Source organism: Ctenocephalides felis, unplaced genomic scaffold (assembly GCF_003426905.1).
Source record: "Ctenocephalides felis isolate EL2017-DRISC unplaced genomic scaffold, ASM342690v1 CF-g0.4_SCAFFOLD_01604, whole genome shotgun sequence".
NCBI classification, from domain to species: Eukaryota; Metazoa; Arthropoda; class Insecta; order Siphonaptera; family Pulicidae; genus Ctenocephalides; species Ctenocephalides felis.
The window spans coordinates 55182340-55197553 of NW_020537758.1; the positions used below are offsets into that span (position 1 = coordinate 55182340).

Consider the following 15214-nt stretch of genomic DNA (forward strand, 5'->3'; position numbering starts at 1 on the left):
TAAAGAATTGGTTTATTGTACGAAAATTACGTGCCAGAATGCCTAGAAAAAAACGAAGTTACTTTCCCTTGTTCCGAAATAATTTCGGTACCGATCAATTAATTTCCGCACCCAGTGTGCTTGGCTTCATATTTTGCAGAAAATCGTGTTTGCAATATGAATTAAAACAAAATGGGGGTTTTTGTAATCTTTTTTATTACGTTCTTTTTGTTCGATAGGGATACTAAAGCGGAGCTTACACAATTAACTTTGCATATGCGAAACCATTTACATATATAATCTAAAAGTGGAGAAAAAATGATAGTTATTTAGCTAAGTTGTTTATATGTACGAGTACAAGTATGATTTATTGACTTAGATTAAAAGAATGAATATGCTATATAATCTAATCTACACGTTCGCATAATAATACCTACTGTGTCACATCGGATTTTTTATTTTACGAAATTTTACATTAAATAAAAAGCATTGAAATACCTGATACGCGTGGGAACCTAACAACATATCTAATTCTATGTGCACAATAATTAAAAACTAGTTGTAATAGCATTTTGCTTTAAGGCAAGTTGCATGAATTTCCTGACTTGTGTAAATAATTGACTTAATCAATACCAAATCAATATGTTATAAACTATTGCAGATTATTCAATTTTCTACTGATTATTACGAACATGCCTCTAATAAATACAGGAAGTAAGTTTTGAAGCGTGATTGATTAATTCAAACTTTATATAGCTTTTATATATTTTGTAAAACTAATATTTTTGCATGTTCATTATGACTGCATGAACGATTTTGATCAAAAACTAATCAGCAAGATTTTCAAATGATATCTTTCTTATAGTGTTTGGATTTTTCAAAATGGATTCAGGATTTTTGGCTAAAACGAGGACGATTTTTTTGCATTTTTTGCTAATAAAAAGAAACGGTTCATCTGTTCAAATAAAAAAACTAAACATTGCGAGTGCTTTTCAAGTACCATCAAATAGATTAAAATTTTTGAAATCAGTTTAGCAGTTTTTGAGGAAACATCGATAAAAATCTAATTTTGACTCACATCAAAAAAGCGCTACTCATCTATTGTTAGATAGATTTTTAAAATTGATTGACTCGTTGTTGGGTCTTAATATTTTAGTATATTCTTTAATTCCATGATTCTTGAACGTTGAAAAATTTTCGTAAAAATAGTCAAAAGTAAAAAATTTCAACAGCTAATTATGAAACAAAATAATCAGCACGATTCCCAACCAATTAAGCAAAAACCTAGCATAGCAGTCTGAGTGGGTTTTTCAATCAAAATTATTTTGTTGACAGAGATATTTAACATTATGTATAAGTAATCAATCATTGTTCCAATACAGGTATAAGTTTAACTCTTTGAACAATATTGAATAAATATTTGAAATATTGCAATAAAATGATATTATTACTTATAATTATAATAACATAATTTATACTTAAACAAACCTTATGCTTTCACCAGGATCCCCTTCAAATCTCATTATGCAACTTAAATTTTGTGCACCTCCTCTTCCATAAAGAAAAACATTTTGAGGTGATTTAAATACTCCTCTGCTTCCGGCTGTAGACCTAAAAACTCTATTACACGAAGGTGAAATTATTGATGTCACTGGTGACTCTGCCATTTGATAAAGAGGTGAAGGTTGTGATAGCAGAGCTGAAGAATGGGATGATGGATCACTTGTTATTACAGCACCTCCCATATAAATGTCTACAAACTCATATCGTAGTTTGAATATTGGAGCAGGACCACTTCTACCAACACGGTATTCTAGAGTCATATCAGACCCTGATGACAAGTAACTCTCTGCAAATTTAAAAACGGATTTATATGAATGATATCAATGTAAAGAAATCCTTGTATTTTTGTTATTTATTATAGTAAAAAAAATCACTGATGCACTATTAAATTTTGCTTTCTATTTTGAATTAATATGTAACTTTTAATATATTTCTTACTAATGTTGTTTAGTATCAAAGAAATCTGAAATTAGCATTCTGATTAAATTGATTTTTATATACTTTCTACTTTAATAAGCAATTCTATATTTAATAAAGGTTTAATATAAGGTTCTAAATCTCAATAGTCCAATAAGTAATTCCATTGAATATTATATTTCACATCAATCACATCAGAATCTAAAACTATTTACAAAAAAAGTATGATTGATATAATCATATAAAATTGAAAGCGCCTTTATTATATTTTTTTAATCATTGGAAAATTTATCATTACTCATTTACCTGTAGGAGAGCATGGCCGAGCACCTTTTGAAATCAAGCTTCTAGGACAAAGTTTCGGAGTTTCTTCTTTACATATTTCACCCAATAGAGTTGCATTTTGTTTATATACATTCTAAAAAAATAAAAATAAAATCTCCATAAAGACTTTACAATTACGTAAAAAATACTTTTTAATATGGAGTACACACTTTAAATTTTGTTAGCATATACATAAGAAATTAAAATCAATTATAAAAAAACTCACCTGTGAATCTGTAGACTCCGAATTAGTATCTTTACCAAGGGATGCTCTACCATCCCAAATTTTAAGTTGAGCAAAACACTCCGTTGGCGGTCCAAAAGTGGCAGGATCAGGAGCTGCATGATACTTTACAAACGATAACCACACAACCTCATGATGTCTACCCTATATTTTAGTTAGTAAAATATTTCAATTAAATGAATATATTTGAATAATATATAGATATTATCATATAAAACATATTGCATTATTTTAAAAGAGGAAGGATCATTAAAAAATATATTTGTATTAATAAATGCACAATGCAACTACTCATATAATATTGAAATATTTATAATATAACCAGTATCATATTCATTGTAAAAAACTTTATAAGTGTTATATTTTTGAAATATGAAAACAGTAATTCACCTGAAAATAGTATCGACAAGCGGTTTGAGGTGGTAGTGAATGTCTAGGATTTTCTATAATTCCTGAAGAACCCTCAAAGGCACTTATAATAAACTCACAGTGTCCTGGATTACGCACATAACTGTGTGATTGCGTGTTCACAAATATTACCTAGAAAGGAATGAATAATTATAAGCATGTAACAAACAGATTAGTAAAATCAGCAAGATTTAGAATTCATAATTCATATGTACTATAATTAAATATATAATAACTTCATTTTTTTTAGATAGTATAAATAAGTAATAATAAAATAATATAAATTTTATTGTTTTAATAATAACATGTAATAAAATTACTATACATATTATTTCTTATAAGTCAAAACCATTATTATATTTAATTTTTAAAGGCAGACAGGCAATTTTGGCAATATTATTTTAATGTCAACAACAATTGGATATATTAGTATGCTGTAGAGTACACAGTCATATATAGTCAACCATAGCAAAAAAGTTTATTCTAATTCTCATTTATAATGTAGACATGATTTTTATTGCCACTACCCACTGGAGATTCACAAACCGTGTTCACAAGATATTACTGAAGAAGAAATTGATTATTGTTAGTGGTCTTGTGTTTTTTGTAGATTGAATTATGAATTTCTGGGTACCTAGAACTGGAACAATAATCTTAAAGAACCTTAACCCTCTAACTGTGAAATTAGTCTAGCTTGGACAGTGCCGAAAAAGATCATTTAAATTTTTGATCCATTTTCTTAGAATATAAAACAAATTGATAAGAAATGAAATAGAATTTATTCAAAAAAAATATATATATATATAATTTGTAAAAGAATGACAAGATTTACATTCCCAAGTTGTTTCGCTTCTTTTCCCACCCTTAGTTCCCTTACTTTGCATATTCTAGATGGTTTTGCTTTATTTGTTGTTGATGGAATATGTCTAGGAAAATATGCCCAATTTTTTGCCTGTAGCTGTAATGGAGTATCACCTGTAGATGGTCTTCCGCGGACCTTATAAATGGCAACTTGATAATGCTCAATATTAAATATAATTTCTTTGCAATATATTTGAGCAGACTAAAAATGTGTAACTAGATATTTGCAACTTTATAAAAAGTTATTCGACCTATAATCATAAAACATAATAAAATGAATATAATTTCCGCAATATAAACAATGTTTTTATGTAAGTGCAAGTGCACACAACATTCTTGCAATCGGTAACGTGTGTAGCTCGTTATTGCCCAAAATGGCACTTGTATATCGTCACGAGGAGTAAAAGACAAATAGGGATTGAAAATGTTAAATGATAGAAATGATCTAACAATATTGATCATAAGGAGTGGAAGCTACTCCAAGGGAAAAAGTAGAAGTTGCTCTAAAGGAAAAAGTAGAAGTTGCTCTAAGAAGGCAAAAAGTGAAAGCTGCTTGCACTTGCATACAACTTACAAGGGCAGTAAAAATACTCAATGAGCAATTCATGAAAGTGAGTAAAATGTGGCTTATCGCATACAATGTTTTCCTAACATCCATTTCTTAGGCTTTCCACAACTCGGTGGATTATTTATGATACATTGCAAAATGGCAGGGATGCACAAGGTGTTAGTTGATGTGTCCAAGACAATCCAGTCCAATTTGAGGAACTTGTTAAAAACAAACACTTTTGATATAATTCGGCAGTAATTTGATATACTCTTCTTTTATCTATGATTCTGCCTTTGTCCGCAGTAGATGATTTAAAATCACTAGAGCAGATATTATAGGAAAATTTATGTAAAGCAAAAGTATTGTATTGTGTTCTGAATAAGCTGCAATTGATGCAGTTTTTGGAAGAAATGTGGCTTATCGCATACAATGTTTTCCTAACATCCATTTCTTAGGCTTTCCACAACTCGGTAGCTTATTTATGATACATTGCAAAATGGAAGGGATGCATAAGGTGTTAGTTGATATGTCCAAAACAATCCAGTCCAATTTGAGGAACTTGTTAAAAACAAACACTTTTGATATAATTCGGCAGTAATTTGATATACTCCTCTTTTATCTATGATTCTGCCTTTGTCTGCAGTAGATGATTCAAAATCACTAGAGCAGATATTAAAGAAAAATTTATGTAAAGCGAAAAAATATTGTATTGTGTTCTGAATATGCTGCAATTGATGCAGTTTTTGGAAGAAATGTGGCTTATCGCATACAATGTTTTCCTAACATCCATTTCTTAGGCTTTCCACAACTCGGTGGATTATTTATGATACATTGCAAAATGGCAGGGATGCACAAGGTGTTAGTTGATGTGTCCAAGACAATCCAGTCCAATTTGAGGAACTTGTTAAAAACAAACACTTTTGATATAATTCGGCAGTAATTTGATATACTCTTCTTTTATCTATGATTCTGCCTTTGTCCGCAGTAGATGATTTAAAATCACTAGAGCAGATATTATAGGAAAATTTATGTAAAGCAAAAGTATTGTATTGTGTTCTGAATAAGCTGCAATTGATGCAGTTTTTGGAAGAAATGTGGCTTATCGCATACAATGTTTTCCTAACATCCATTTCTTAGGCTTTCCACAACTCGGTAGCTTATTTATGATACATTGCAAAATGGAAGGGATGCATAAGGTGTTAGTTGATATGTCCAAAACAATCCAGTCCAATTTGAGGAACTTGTTAAAAACAAACACTTTTGATATAATTCGGCAGTAATTTGATATACTCCTCTTTTATCTATGATTCTGCCTTTGTCTGCAGTAGATGATTCAAAATCACTAGAGCAGATATTATAGGAAAATTTATGTAAAGCGAAAATATTGTATTGTGTTCTGAATATGCTGCAATTGATGCAGTTTTTGGAAGAAATGTGGTTTATCGCATACAATGTTTTCCTAACATCCATTTCTTAGGCTTTCCACAACACGGTGGCTTATTTATGATACATTGCAAAATGGCAGGGATGCACAAGGTGTTAGTTGATCTGTCCAAGACAATCCAGTCCAATTTGAGGGACTTGTCAAAAACAAACACTTTTGATATAATTCGTCTGTAATTTGATATGCTCTTCTATCTATGATTCTGCCTTTGTCTGCAGTAGATGATTCAAAATCTAAATCGAAAAATTTATGTAAAGCGAAAGTATTGTATTGTGTTCTGAATATGCTGTAATTGATGCAGTTTTTGGAAGAAATATTAAAGAAAACAGAAGTCAATCATTCGGTATCTTACTATAGTTATAATAATCCATCCCACTGGAAACGTTAGAGATTTTGATGTTCATGCACTCGAAAATTGAAAAAAAATTAACAATTAACAATTAACAATTAACATTAAAGATGCCAATTGTTAATAAATCAATATTAATGATGTTTGTCTGAATTTATAATTATCTACTGATTTACATTTCCACAAGTATAAATACTTCCGCGCGGAGGAATTTCACGCACTATTTTTTTTATGTGCAAAAGTATGGCAAAAGTGCAAACTCAAACATTTTCTAACCTCAAAAAAGAAACGTCAAAAAAACCTACACGTGTTAACCAATGTCATTTGACATTGGACTGTCAAATGATTGTCCAATAAAAATATGTGTAATTAATTATGTGCATAAATAAGTTTCTAGATATCATTCCATAGTTTATATTAATTTATTCAACACATAGCACGACTGATTTTAATAAATCTTTTAATCCTTTAAATATAAATTAGAAAAATTACGAATCAAAATATATTTATTTCGTGCTATGTGTTAAATATATTATTATTATTATTATATTTTTACTTTATTTTATTACAAAAATTATTTAAGGTTAACCTAACTTTGGCCTTGTAAGTTTGATATTTAAATACTTTGTGTATACATTTTAACTATGGCAGCAACAATTGGAAGAAAATTAACAGATCAGCTAAAAAGCAAAGAGTTCAGACAATATTTAATGAGGTAAGTTATTTTCTTTAAATTATTTTACGTACATTGAATATTTTAATATTCGATTATGGTTTTAGCACTCATTTCTGGGGACCTGCTGTGAACTGGGGAATACCTATTGCTGCCATAACCGACTCATTCAAAGATCCAAAGTATATAAGTGGAAAAATGACTGTTGGTAAAGTATAATTCTTTTACATATAATTGTTTCCTATTTGCGAATATAAAATCATATTAAGTTATTCGCAGTTCTAACTTGTTTTCTGATCAAAAATTCTATAGAAATCATTGTGTACACATAGCCTTTCACACTCTCGCTATAAATTTAAAATTTTCAATTACATGAAATGTTCTCATGTAATATACAATATTGTTAATACAGTAAATGCTTTTTGCACTTCTCTTTCATAAATAAAAAGATTTTCAGGTGATTTTTAATATACAATGAGATTTTTGAATAAAAATTATTTCAGGATTTCTATTGCCTCAATTTTATCTTCTATTTTTAATAATCGTAATGTGAATTATATCTTATAATAAGAAAGAAAAATCAGAATGTAGGCTTAAGACTATAACAAATATATTGAATTAATTAAATTATATAAATATAAATTGTCAAAGTAATTGTTCTTTCTGTTTTTTTTATTACAGCTCTAACATTATATTCCTGTATTTTTATGAGATTTGCTTGGAAGGTCCAACCTAGAAATTTATTACTTCTTGCTTGCCATATAACAAATGCAACAGCACAGGTTGTTCAAGGATCACGATTTGTAAAATATCATTACTTATCAGACAATACGAGTGATTTACAAGTCAAAGAAGAACAACATTGATTTAGTTTAATTGAAATATGATGAAAGTACAAATATATAAACATTGAAGATTTAAGCATATATAGATAGATGTGAAATATCTGGCATACTTATTGCATTAAATGCAAACTATTACTGCAATGTGTATCATGTATCTAATTAAAATTAGTTAATTGAAATTTTATCTAATTGTACATTCCATTTAAGCTTTATTGTATAATGAAAATCATTATATGCATTCCACAAAATTGTAAAAATTAAGTGTAGAATTTTTATGAATATATATAAATGTTTATTTTATACTATATTCATTATATGCTTAAAAATATTATCTTATTAATAAATTATAATAATTATTACAATTTTTATTTTGTTTTGGAAGTTTATTTTGTTTTCAGTAAATGCAATTTGCTAAATTTGTGTTTTCTTGTCACGTGAAGTCACTCAGAATCAAAGTCAAAATTTTGCAAAAACGGCTACATCGATTTTGAAAATTCAAATGCAATTTGATTTTTGATCAAGTCAGTGACAACTTGCATTGATTTGTGGGACGATCGGCCGAACCGTTTCTTTAGAAGTAGCAGAATTGTGCAAGATTTTTAATTTTTGCAAAAGTTGTGAACCGATTATGAAAATTTAAAAACCGTTTGAACAATATTAGTTGTTCATCGTACTGATTAGTTTTTGGTGAAACTCGAAATTTTTAGACGATTCTGTTGAAACTTTGAATAGCAATAGATCTCAAGGTTTTAACGAATATCCTAAATTATATGGCTCACGAAAAGTGGTTTAATTATAAAAAAATATTGAAGTTTTTATAAAATATTATCTATAAATATCGGGAAGCTAATGCAACTTTTATTGCTTTAAGGTAAGAGTTCATTTCCGCCCAGTTTCAGAAAAAATAATTTTTTTATCATAGTTTTTCATAATTAATTTTTAATACTTAAAAACATAAAAATAAATTTAAATAATGCACTGTTTACTTATTGCTAGTGTTAGTAGTTGTTAGTAAGTAATTTATATATCTATTTTCAGAAGTGGACTTTATATAATAACCAGAAAATTTAATATGCTAAGTATAGATGCACGCATTAAACGAGCATACAAAAAAAGAAAAAAGTAGTAATATGTGAAATATTTATTTAGAACTTATTGAGTAAGATTTAATGACGTATTTTGGGATCAAAATGTTATTAAAATGTTATTATTTATATGCAATTTCTCATATGCAATTAAATACACGCAATCTCATAATAACAAACAATTTGTGATTGCAAAATGCGGTGTTTGCGACTCACTTATCATAATATATAACTAAAACATTTTATATAAATATGTCAGTATGTATACAAATTGTACATAAATACATTGTATTTAAATTCAAAACAGTTATTTTTAACTAAATGTATACTAACATATTACTATAAAAAATTCAAAATATAGATTTATTAGATGTATAATTGCAATTTTACGAATGTGACTACAATTTATACTTAATAGAAAGTTAATTTTAAATATCAATAGCATTCTATTGATATATACTTTTACATAGTTTGATCTATTAGGTTATAGTTTATAAAAATCACATTAAATATTTATAAACCATAACCGAATAGTTCAAACTATATAAAAGTATCTAGTAATTATATATACAAATAATTTTTTAAATGCAAATTTGAAGTCAAATGAAAATTTTGTTGTTTAAATTAGAGTATGGTTGCTCAAATCGTACCACTGCCTAACAAGTCAAGAAAAGTCGTCCAGATATATTCTGTATAATGAATTTAAATTATATCTGTTACTGTTAGGTAAACCTATTTAGTTATTGAGGCAAGCTTTTGAAATTGGAAGGCTGTCCGACTTTGTGCAACCGAAATATTTAAAAAATAAGCTTTTCATAAAGTTTCTACTGAATTTTTTGATTCAGTCGTAAGCATTTTGTGGCAATAAAATGATTCTGACATTTCATATACTTATGTTACGTCAAGAGAATTTTATCCTTTTTTTTTAAATACGGGTAAATACAATATAGCAAAGCTTTTCCTCAATTTCAGAAACACCAAGCAGGTTTTAAACAATAACGGGTATATTTTCAGAGCTTTCGATACTTTTAAGCATTTTGATTTTATTTAATGATTTTGTTTTACTTGATAATTAATAACTAAAACAAGTTGATCACAGACTGAATTCTATATACTTTTTAGTAATAGGCACCAAAGGCTATAGGTGGTGCGACTAATTGAAAAGGCGCGGTACCGAGAGCACATTCTTAAAAAATGCAAAAACATTTATTTTTAGTAAAAAATAGTAAGTTTTAATTAACTAATAGTAATTATTGTCATAAGCCAAGTTAATAAATGTTCAGTAAACGCCAAATATTTTCTTTTAATTTAATTGCACTAAAAATTAAAGTTTTATTTTCTTTGGGGGTACCACATAACCAATCTTACCCAAATATTTTATAATTTTAAATAATAATGAAGTCTTAAATAATGTGTTTCAAATAGATCTATAAACTTTGTTTGATTACGTATTTTCAATTATAATTTCAGCTTATTTGTCGCACTTGGCTCAATGAATTTCTGGTCACATTACTTTAAAGTCGGTTTAAAGAGATCAAAATATTGATCAACATTTCACGCTGTTTCTACAATATAACGATGCTTAATCCGGTCGTTCTAAAGGGTCTCTCCTAAATTATTTTGCTGTGAGCATTGTGTTTCATTTTATGATATTGAATTTATCAACGTCGCGAAAGAAGTGTGGGCGTGGGATTATTTTTTGGTGTCACATTCAATGCGATCTCTGGGGATTGAACAGTGCGAGAATTGAGTGTAAGGCCTTGTCTTTAGCAATTTCGTCGTAGCGTTGAAGGGCCCAAGGACGATAAACAATTTTGACAGGGCCGCTGTAATATTTTGACATTACATATTCTTATATTACAAATTAAAATTCATTTCGCTAAAAAGTATATGACAATGTTTTGAGCAATTGTTAAGTTTTATAATTTGCTTTTGTAATAAAATAATATCCATTAAGAATACACTATTCAATTACATACATTATTAATCCTAGCAGTTGAAAAAATAAAATATCATTAGTATGTTTTAGGCCTCGCTCGTAGAAGTATCTAGATCTAGACTGGACCTGAATCAGAGGTCCAGGTTTTGCTCTCGTTTCGAACAGCCTATCGTCAAGTAGTAGTGACAACGATTTTCACTGGACATATAGATAGCAATACGTTTCCAAGTGAAAATAGTTCTTATCCGGCACTGCTGCATCAATAAATATTCACATTTTTACATAAATTGTAATAATAATTTATCACACACTGGTTGAGTGGCCGTCTGCGGAAAGGACTTTATAAGTATGTATATAGTATGTTTTTACAAAGAATGAGCAATAATATCGCAAGAATATTTTAACATTTTGTCTTAGAAATACGGATCACCGGTGGCCCACGCTGGCGTGAACGTTTTAAGCAATAGTCACATTCTTAACATCGGGAGACTTAACAATTTTGTAACTGGTATATTTTTTACTTCTAGTGATTATTATTTTACTTTAGGTTTTATTTTTATACGTGACACGACTAAGGCTACAGGTGATACGACTAAAAAGGAGAACCCGCGCGTTGCTCGTCTCGGATTTTGATGAAACTTGGCACAATGGTAGATTTGATGCCCAAACTGACTCCGGTAAAATATTAGAGGCCTATGAAAAGCGGTTTAATTATAAAAATTAATTAAAGTTTGCATTGTAGCAGCGCGCGGCATGCATAGCTTGCGATGTTTTTCCTTATCAACAGCAGATCGGCCGAGTGGCTATCGTCGTGGAATTCTAATTTTTGCTCAGGGGTTCAATTCCCGATTCAGATATATTTTTTTTTATTTTTTTTTATTTGATATTTTTAATTTCACGTGTAAATAATATCAAAATTTTATTTGATTTTTAATTAATTTTATATTTTTCGCTAAATTATATATATAAAGTCCTTCGTAATACCGGTAAATTTTTATTTTGATATTACTTATGAAACTTACGATCATATAAATGTTAAGTGATTCCTGAAACATTATAATTTTGTATTAATATCAGCAATAATACGGAAGAAGAGATATAATTTATCCAATTAAAAACTATGTTCAAATTTACTATTATGAGGATGATACTTTGTACGTTTGACCAGCCCAAGAATCTAATATTAATATAAAAAATCCTTTTCGACATATGACTTGAAAACATTAATAAAATTTATTCACTGCAGCACAATCTCCACGATCCCCACAATTGTAAATTTGAACATAGTTTTCACATGGAAATAAATTATATCTCTTTTTCCGTATTATTGCTGATATTAATATAAAATTATAATGTTTCAGGAATCACTTAACATTTATACACGTATGATCGTAAGTTTCATAAGTAATATCAAAATAAAAATTTACCGGTATTGCGGATGACTTTATTATAGAATATTTAGCGAAAAATATAAAATTAATTGAAAAATTAAATAAATTTTGATATTATTTACACATGAAATTATAAATATCAAATAAAAAAAATATATCTGAATCGGGAATTGAACCCCGGAGCAAAAATTAGAATTCCACAACGATAGCCACTCGGCCAATCTGCTGTTGATAAGGAAGAACATCGCAAGCTATGCATGCCGCGCGCTGCTACAACGCAAACTTTAATTAATTTTTATAATTAAACCGCTTTTCATAGGCCTCTAATATTTTACCGGAGTCAGTTTGGGCATCAAATCTACCATTGTGCCAAGTTTCATCAAAATCCGAGACGAGCAACGCGCGGGTTCTCCTTTTAAGGCAAATAGGCGCTTTAATCGTACAAAAGCACATTTTTGAAAAACAAATAAATGCCTATTTTAATAAACAAAAATTAAAATTTCAGTGTGTGTTAATCAAAAGCCAACTAAATATAGATTTAATAATTATTAAGTCGCCCACCATTTAATAATTATTAAGTCGTTAGCTAAATGCTCCCATTTCGCTCTGATTTACAAATTATATTGAATATATGAAAAATGTATATCAAACTACTAATTGTGATCGCGGGTTCTCCTTTTAAGGCAAATAGGCGCTTTAATCGTACAAAAGCACATTTTTGAAAAACAAATAAATGCCTATTTTAATAAACAAAAATTAAAATTTCAGTGTGTGTTAATCAAAAGCCAACTATTAAGTCGTTAGCTAAATGCTCCCATTTCGCTCTGATTTACAAATTATATTGAATAATATGAAAAATGTATATCAAACTACTAATTGTGATCAAGCATATGACTTTTTAAATGCTTCAATCATGTTTTTGGTGCTAATTAATTTTTGTGACCCACATACATATCATGTATTTCCCAAGTTCGATAATACTGAATAAACGAATCTTGGTCGTCCACCAAATGCCAATAATTTGTGAAAATATAAAATTGGACCTGTAAATAATATGGGAAACATGTTTTTTATTTGTAATAAACCATATAAAACAGTTCGTCCATAAATTTTTCAAATTTTTCATAATTTTGAAGACAAATATTGTCCGGCCCATCTAAAAACAAGATTTGAATATTGCACCACGATTTTTTACTCGTCTGGCCACGATTCATTTCTACTAGGGAAATGGCATAGATTATTTTTCAATTTAAATGCGCTTAATATTATTGCATAATCTTCTTGGGAAACCTTACCTTAAAGTATGCATGATTCGACTACTAATTTTATACAATTAGTAGTTGAAAGCACTTATAATTTTATTATTATTAACAAAACCAACATTGTATACATTGTATACATCCATGATCTTAGGATATGCATTGTATATAGGTATATAATTAATAAGGGACTAATTGGTTTGGTGTTATTTTTAACATTAATATAATATAAAACTTCTCACGTACTTGTAATCATCTTTCCTATTCTTAAAATATGATTTTTAATCAGTTCATTTTTTTTACTGGGACTATAATCAAAATAGAATAATTTAACTTATTAACTTATATAAAAAAGTAAGGTATATGAAATAAATAATACAACTTATATGAAATAAATAGCCATAAGAACACACACACACATATATATATATATATATATATATATATATATATATATATATATATGCATTTTTTAATAGTATTAATAAAACCAACACTCAATTTATGATTGAAGTAGCACTGTATATAATGCAGTAAATGGATTATTTAATAGAACTTATTTTCAAAGCTTTTTTGTTGAATAATAAAATTTATTCATAAAAGAGAAAAAGAATATTTGATGAGTATGAAGTTTCGATATGATAAATTATAACATATATTTTTAGTATTAGATTATAAAGAAGTTTGCATTGTTTATTGACAGTATAACAGTACAAAAAGTAAGCGAAATACCTGAACTTCGAGCTCGAATCCGGGCAAATAGGTGACGGGCACCGGATGAAATGGGCTGTCGCTCGGCGACGTCCTGAACTCGAGCAGCATTTCCGGTCCGCTGGTGACGACGTCCGGAAATGCGTCACCGCCGCCGCCGCACAACCGAGCAAGTTCCGGAGACGAGGACTCCAGGCCGTCACGTATCGATAATTGATCTTGTGCCGGATCGCATTGTTCCCAATTTCTATAGATGAGAAAATAATCATATATAAACAAAAATTAACCAAAATAAATAATACTTTTATATTAGACAATAATAGATCTATACAGTGCTGGATTTACAGTAGGGGCAGTCGGGGCTACTGCCCAGGGTGACAGATTTTAGGGGCGGCAAAATTTGGATAGTGAGAAAAAAATGCTATACAATATAATTAACTAATTTTTTCAAGAAATATAATTAACTTTTGTTAATTTATATAAAACATAATACAATTGCAAAGCAAAATTTGGGTTCAAACAGCCGATTATAAAAATTTATTATTTTGCTTTGCCTCCCTCTCCGAACGTAAATTATCAAATTGGTTAATAAGTTACTATCAAATTTGGCAATTTGGCTAATATAAAGTTTCGTAAACGAGCTGAGAGTTTAAGAAAAATATGTTCTTCAGAGCTCGAGCACTCTTAAGATGACGAATTTGTGCACTTCCAAGCTTATAGCGCAAAAAAATTAACTAGTGACGCATGGCATTGTTCCATTAATTACTGCAAATTACTGATACTTCTCATACTGAAAATTACATTTTATAAAAAGCTTTAAAATTTGTAGAAAAATGAAAAAAATGCCCTTTAAAAAACTTTTTTTTAACTTCCCGTAGGGTAAGTTATTGTAATGGGCCGAAAATCGGAATTGAAAATTTTTACATTTCTCGACGTTTTGAAGGTTTCTGAACATTTTGGCATACCTCAGAAAAAATGGATGTGTGTGTGTGTGTGTGTGTATGTGTGTGTGTGTGTGTATGTATGTGTGGATACAAATTTCCAGTCACGTTTTAGGGCGCACGGATCAACCGATTTGAATGGTTCAAAAAACATTCGATTCCTATTGATAGGGAAAAGAGCTGATTAGTTTTTGGCAAAGGCAGGTCCAGCCATTTCGGAGATACGGAGCA

At 29.0% G+C, this 15214-nt stretch overlaps 2 protein-coding genes across 3 annotated transcripts in view; one reads left to right on the forward strand and one right to left on the reverse strand.

Annotated features, from left to right (window-relative positions):
• Positions 1 to 15214, reverse strand: part of LOC113373955 — a 199406-nt gene that overhangs the window by 4141 nt on the left and 180051 nt on the right. Inside the window, exons 6-10 of the mRNA XM_026614219.1 lie at positions 14064 to 14289; positions 2918 to 3067; positions 2510 to 2671; positions 2266 to 2377; positions 1468 to 1828 (exon numbers count right to left, since the gene is read on the reverse strand). Coding sequence (XP_026470004.1) covers positions 1468 to 1828; positions 2266 to 2377; positions 2510 to 2671; positions 2918 to 3067; positions 14064 to 14289 — 1011 coding nt within the window. The remainder of the gene's footprint in view (positions 1 to 1467; positions 1829 to 2265; positions 2378 to 2509; positions 2672 to 2917; positions 3068 to 14063; positions 14290 to 15214) is intronic.
• LOC113373072 (mitochondrial pyruvate carrier 1-like) lies at positions 6418 to 7757 on the forward strand. 2 transcript variants are annotated; one of them, XM_026613403.1, is made up of 4 exons: positions 6418 to 6504; positions 6723 to 6854; positions 6920 to 7020; positions 7494 to 7757. In XM_026613403.1, the coding sequence occupies exons 2-4, from the start codon at positions 6784 to 6786 to the stop codon at positions 7676 to 7678; spliced, it is 357 nt and encodes a 118-aa protein (XP_026469188.1). In that variant the 5' UTR covers positions 6418 to 6504; positions 6723 to 6783; the 3' UTR covers positions 7679 to 7757. The 2 variants fall into 2 exon arrangements, with proteins under 2 accessions (XP_026469188.1, XP_026469187.1); XM_026613402.1 differs by lacking the exon at positions 6418 to 6504 and having other exon boundaries at positions 6629 to 6854.